This window comes from Arachis ipaensis, chromosome B01, assembly GCF_000816755.2.
Source record: "Arachis ipaensis cultivar K30076 chromosome B01, Araip1.1, whole genome shotgun sequence".
NCBI lineage: Eukaryota > Viridiplantae > Streptophyta > Magnoliopsida > Fabales > Fabaceae > Arachis > Arachis ipaensis.
In genome coordinates, this window is record NC_029785.2 from 114964791 (window position 1) to 114971820 (window position 7030).

The 7030-nt window shown below is 39.2% G+C and overlaps 1 protein-coding gene across 3 annotated transcripts in view; it reads right to left on the reverse strand.

The window, feature by feature from the left end:
- LOC107619197 overlaps window positions 1–1737 on the reverse strand; it is an 8290-nt gene extending 6553 nt beyond the window's left edge. Inside the window, exons 1-4 of one of the 3 annotated variants that reach the window (XM_021123815.1) lie at window positions 1649–1737; window positions 740–883; window positions 553–628; window positions 83–465 (exon numbers count right to left, since the gene is read on the reverse strand). In XM_021123815.1, the coding sequence (XP_020979474.1) occupies window positions 83–333 (251 nt within the window). In that variant the 5' untranslated portion in view covers window positions 334–465; window positions 553–628; window positions 740–883; window positions 1649–1737. Of the gene's footprint in view, window positions 1–82; window positions 466–552; window positions 629–739; window positions 949–1648 lie in introns of those variants that run through there. The other 2 variants (XM_016321441.2, XM_016321446.2) reach the window with 2 other exon arrangements.

The following is a 7030-nucleotide window of genomic DNA, read 5'->3' on the forward strand; positions in this document are numbered from 1 at the left end:
AAATAGACTAACAACTAACTAAAACATACTAAAAACTATATGAAATTATCCCCAAAAAGCGTATAAAATATCCGCTCATCATTTCTCCATAGCCATTTTTGACCTCTTGGTGATGAAAGGGATGTGGTCGACGGTGAAGGTGGTATCCACGATGGGACTCCGCAATGGCTTCGTTGCTCTGGATGGTTTGCTGCCACCACTGTTTTTAATAACCTGTTTCTTCTTCTCCTTCTTGTTGGAGACCTTGGGGCAGGAGTTGCGTCGATCGCGTCTGCAACTCGTGCATTGCCCTCCAGCTGGCACCACAAATGGCGGCGGAGACCTCCTATCCATGAGAAGCTAGATTGCGTCTCTTATCTCCGACACCACCGCATCATGCCGCGATATTGCATCTGACAATCACCGGAGATCGGACTGTAGCCCGGAAACCGTGCTCACCACGCTCTTTGCTATGGGGCTGCATTCCTACAACATATTTACATTCCCTTCTACAATTACACCGATGGCATTCCACGTAACGACTAAGCTGCAAGTCTATATTATCATACTTACATGGCTCGGGCCTCGACTGGAGGAGCCGCAACTCCCAGCAGACCACTCTGGTTCATTGACAGCAGCCTGGGGAACCCTGTAATCAGATTTTTTGTCGGGCATTGTTGGTCAGCATGGAGTACTGAACATGAACACGCCAATGGCACCATATACTAACAACGTGAAAAGCAAATAGGGTCATACTCACCTGACGGGGCTTCCTCTCTACCTTTTCCTTGCACATGAAGAAGAGCATTTGGAATCAGAACCCGTGTGAGGCAACAATGTCTTTGCCAATGGCTTTGCCGCTGATCCGCTTGGGCTCTCACCAAATGAAAGCCGACGGGCACGCCTGCAACACAACCACACCTCACGTGTCAGTTTGCAATGTGAGTAAAATCAAACAAAGTTGTAAACGAACGACAAATAAGCCACAGGAAAAAGGAACATCCGTCGTAGGCGACCGCTGCGGAGGGGGGGTCGACGGCATGTGGGTATTCTGCGCCCTAACCCAACACCATATCCTGAACCCTATACCCGTGCCACCCACCACAGAGCGACTGGTCAACCCGCCCAAACCAACCCCCTTTCAAAACATTTAGGGCCGGACGCATCCAGTCTATCCAAGACATGGGCCCATACACAAAACTAAAGATAAACCAGTTGCAATTGGACCTCAAACTCTTTTTTCTTTCTTTAGTCCAAACAAGATAAATCCCCCCAGTTTTCTTTCTTCGGTTCCGTTAACATCGCAGCAAAATATTTTTTCCCTTTCAACGTTGCGACTGTCATGGACTAGGCCCACCTTTACCCTGCCAATTACTGTACTCACACAAGGCATCGGAGCCCCGCAAAAAGCCCAACAAAACCTACTCACGGGCGGTTAAAGGACTAAACAAAAAAGGACAGCAACTTCACCTCCTGCATGAACCCCCCTCCAGCGCCCCCAAACACTAACATGAAGTATTTGCCAAGGAGAAAGCGCTACTGTCAGGAATCTCACTTCGGTATCCATAGATACGCCAAAACGTGAGCAAGGGCACGGAAAAGACACGACGTTCGTAAAAAAAATGTGCAGTAAAAAAGGTTTCACGAATCTCATCAATAAACTACTCACATGTTGTCGAAGGGCACGTGGCACAATCACCGACGAGTTGCTGGTAGAAGGACGGGGCCGTTTCGTCTCTCAGAAGGCTATCATGGGGTGGGAGCCTCTCCAACATGGCGGTCATTGTCTACTAGCATCAGTAGATTCCCGCGTGCGATTCCACAGTCCCCACGACTTAGAACGTGACCTGTGGTTATGCAAGATTCTTTACCTTGCTGTCTATTGCAAGTGGAGTAGTGACCAACCACATTTCAGGACTTGTGACAACAATTCCCACCCGTGCCTGGCTATGCCTAACACAACTTCAGTGGTTTGATCGATTTGCCCATAATGACTTCCTTAAATGGCGGAAGGAATGCATGTCACTATGTCCTAGGGATTTCATGCATGTGTACCGGCATTCATGAAAGGGTGTCCAGTTTGGTCTTTTCGTTGAACCCTTCTCCCGAGATACCTTTCAGATCACAGCAGGTCATGTCATTCAGTCTGTCCCATCCAACTGGATTAGGGAGGAGAGGGTTTTGTTTTGGCACCAATGAAACATTACGTGGGAGCAAACATGAGAGGAATTGTTTAAAAACCCGAACTGCTTTTGCTTGGTCTGGAGGTGAAACCGGTTTGCCGGTCGACCGACCGGTCATCTTTTCAGTCGATCGATTTACGAATACCCATGGTGTGACCCAAAAGGAACCGTTGGACACCGAACGACATCCGTGACTATCGGTGCACTTAGTGACCGACCCAGAAAATTTAACGACCGGGGGGCAAAAATATATATGCTAAAATCAAATTTGTTCAATGTTATTCATTATGTGGGGACATAAAAATAAAAAATGCCACTGAACCATTTCATTCTCAAAATACTATTCATTACACATAATTTACTAAGAAAAATTTTTTTTGGATCTAGAAATACAAGTTCGAATATTTTACTTAAATTAAAGATAACTTATTATCCCAGCTAATTTTTTTTATACAAATTTAATAATTATATAGAGAATCAAAAGGCACAGTATCGTCTAATAATACACGAGTATTTATAATGTAAAAGTAGAACTAAATATAAATACCAAAAAAATTAACTCAGCACATGCAAATCATGTCTGCATAAGATTATACAAATATCATTTACGGTCTTTTTCTTTCTTTCTGTTTAAAATAGTTTAAGTTATTATATATTTTTTATTTCAATTCGTATATGATGTTGGATGAAAGACTTTATGCATATTCTTAACTATGTATTGTAATCAAAATATTTTTACCATTTCTATTTCTTAGAATAACCAATGTACTTCTGAATTAACAAGTTAATCAATTTATTTTAAGATTTTATATGCAAGACAGGTACATGGCATAGATCAAAGGATAAAAATTAAGTAATTAAATAGAATAAATAGAGAATAAAGCAAAACATATAAAGTTATTAGAAAAATAAAACATTAGATTAACACATAAACTATAATTGTTTGAATCAAAATTTGTAACTGAAAATATCAAAAGGAAAAACAACGATATCGAAAGATAGATAGAGTCATGGATAGCTGTATAAAAAAATGGATAAGTTAAATTATACTTTAACGAAAACAAAAAGAAGGTTAAAAATATAAAAACAAAAGAACAGAGTGCAACAGAATAAAGGGGAACCGGCATAACAACTGAACTTGATTAGGTTAAATAATAATCAAAATGATCGTAAAATTAAAACGTTAAATTAGGAGTTTAGCAAATTGAGTTTACTTTATTTATAACGGGGTTATTTAAAATTTGAAGTGGGGGCACATTATATAAAACTATATTCTTTAAAACAAAATAAACAATACAGTGGAAGCAAATGTTGCCGTAATTATTGTTGTTGTTGGGTCCGTTCGTGGTTACAGTCCGATTCAACCGAAAAGGTGTTGCATTAAAACATTTTCACCGCTGGCTCCGACTACGTCCAAAGCCTTAGAGCAACTCCAACGCTAAGAAATAGAGTTCCTCTTCTGACATATGAGGACTCAACTACCATTGGAGTGAAAAGGGAAGGGGGGCTTTTCACGTGGATCAAGGTTGAGAGTCCCTCTAAACAGGGACTTGCAACAACCAATAAAATCATGCCATGTGGTAAGTTAATAAAAAAATAAAAAATATATTAAATATATATTAAATAATTAAATTATAATTAAATTATTAATAATTATAATAATTTATTATATTAAATACTTATATATCTATTTAATTAATTATTTATATTAATTATTTAATAATTAGTTATATTAACTTATAATTAATATAAATATGTCTAAACCTTATTCGTGCTGCATCCTCCCACGCAGGGAGAGACATAAGGGTGGGGCGAGTCATGGTTTCGGACCCCCAACTTATTCTAAAAACAGTTATCATTAATGAGTTACTTGGCATAATTTTAATTTAAAAAAAATTCCGGTAATTATTTTAGAACAGATAAAGATAAATTCATATGTAATTGTTAATAATTTCTAATATCCGACTGTACCACCACGTCAGCACTACTTCCATCAAAAAGCCCAGTCCGGTCGAACGTTCTTTACTATCGTCTGCATGCGATTACGCGATCTCAACTCTATGATCTAAACTTGACTTTGTCTTATCCGTTTTTCATATTAACTCTTTTGAAATCATGTGCCGTTGTTACCCTAAACATAATTTTCGCTAACTGTTTATTAATCTGATTCTTCTATTTCAATGCTAGTATTGCCATTACGGTTGTTTGTTTTTCATGCTAGTGACGATATTAGAGTTGCAAGGTACGTGTTCAGAATTACTTGTGACTTCTACGATGTCACGCTAACCCACTGTCATCGTAGTACTAAGTATCCCTCTGTTGTGATCGCATGTATTCTTAGAATTTGGGACTTCAAGCTTCGTAAAAATTAGGCGAATATAAGTTTTCCACCGTTTACCTTGTGTAAGTTTATTGTTGTCTTCGTTTCTTCTTGCCGCGCATTACCGGGATTACCGGCTCATTCAGCGATTCGTCGCTTGTACCAGTAACTCCATGAACCATGACTTCAACCAACTCAATCACTGGTGTGGTTCTGACTAGCATGATTACACGACGTCGCAAACCCGAGAATCTCCAATGTCCGCCACAATTTTTCATAACGCAACGCACACCTGACACCGCAGTGTGTATCAAACCAGACGGGACTTGCCGGTTCAACCGGAACAAAAATAAACCGGCTCGCCATCTGCACCGACTCATTGATTCTTCTGTCCAACTATTAGGGGTGGCAAACGGGCCTAAACCCGCCGGGCCGGCCCGCGTAACCCGCCAAAAAAGGCGGGCCGGACTGGAAAATTGGGACCGTCAAATAGCAAAAGCCCGCTTAACTCGCACCGCTTAAATCGCGGGTTTTGGCGGGCTTTGGCGGGGCGGGGCGGGCTTCCCGTCGGGCTTAGTATTTTTTTAGCAAGGGGTATTTTTACAATTTTTTTACCAAAATCTAACTTCTCCCAACCCAACTTACGAGAGAATGAAGATGAAAATACAGACAACATTGTTAATTATGTTTTGGATTATGTTTATTTTGCTTTGGAAACAATATTTATAATTATGTTTTGGATGAAAACTTGGTTTATAATTATGTTTATTAGATATTTATAATTACAAAGACTTTAATGTTTGTGAACACAAAATTATAATTTGTTTGTACTTTTAGAAATTATAATAGTTAAAATTAAAAAAAAAAGAGATTTTTTTATATCTTTATATATATTATTTAATAGTTAAAAGTAAAAAAAAAAGAGAGGATAACCGGTTTACCCATGTAACCGGTTGTTCCGGTTCAATCCGGTCCGACCCATCGGATACTTTCCAATAACCTATCAAACCCAACCGGTCCATCTTGTCCAAAACAAACCCAGTCGCTACCCAACCCTTTTTCTATAAATACTACTCTCCTAGGGCCATGCAAAAGCCATGCACACTAACGGGTGGCTCCCTCACACATCACCACCCATTTTTGCCACCAAAATGCCAAGCCTCCACACAGGAGCCAAGATGGCACTAGGTAAACCCCCCACATGTTGCAGAAACAACTTTCCATTCCACCAAGGTCATAACCAATTCAACACTTGGGATTGGGTGAAATTGGCAAAAAACTTATCAGCATCCTAAGACTCCGACTACTAGGATCCTCATAACTGTTGCAAGCGGCGGCAAATTTCACATTTAGGAAGGCTGCGGCGACTTGCAAGCTAGCCTCTCTCCCAATGTGTTTAGCGTCATTCCACGCAAGGCAAGCAAACAATTTTTTCCTCTTTTTTTAATTCTTTTTCTCCACGATAGCTCACATCGACAAAATTATGTATCTCCTTTATTTTAATGTCCATTAAAAAAATCTAATGTTGTTACTCTTGTTGAGGATCCTTATTTCTGTTAGTAACCACAATCATGCTTAAATTGGTTTTCCTATCAACTAACTTCTCAACCATACTGACACCTACTCAGAAATTACTATATATTTTTCCATTGGCATATGGTTTCGGGGTCAACCACTGCCGCTCAAAATGTTTCAGAGAGTTACCTATCAAAGTTTATACCGGTCAGGTGCATAATTTTATGTACAACAACAATACAATATGCCCAACCCGGCAAGAAAATATATGGCATGTTACGTGCAATTATACCCTGCATGATTGTTCACTTAATCCATGATGTCGGAATTCTTGTGCGGTGTGGCAAAGATGTGCAACATCTACTGGTTTACCAAGCTGCTGCCTCGTAACTTACCCTAATACTCGCATATATTCACACCTTGGATTGCATGCTGCCCACTGACCTCACCACTCAAACTAAAACTCGGTTTTTTTGGAAGTTTCTGCATGTATTGTCTTTGAATCTGCCCGCCGTTTATATTTCATGCCACTACGCGCGCATAACGTATCATCAGTTCCAACCCATTACCACAAATAACTGTGGTGTGGCGCCCGAGGGAGTTCATATGTTATTCTTGCCTAATTATTGAATGATCCCACCTGAATCAAATACATCAAAGAACAACGAAAAATTATTCCACCCCACAATACGACAAAGATAACTTTACTCCATAATGTTATACGAATCATTTCGGTAGTTAAATTATTTTGCCTTAATTTATCCACATGCTCAACCTTACCTTACATATACATTGTTATAAATGTGATACAAATATCATGCCAACTGGTTAGCATAAACGAAAGTACACCACACTTACTCCAATGAAATGATTCACAACATAACACAACCACTACCATCATTATATTATTAAATTAAGGCATATGTTATTAAATTGGTTAAAAGATTTTCTTTTCAAAAACAATAAAAACATTTAAATTGGATCTAAACAAAAAAAGTTAAAAAAAGACTGTTCGAATTTTTTCCCAAACTGT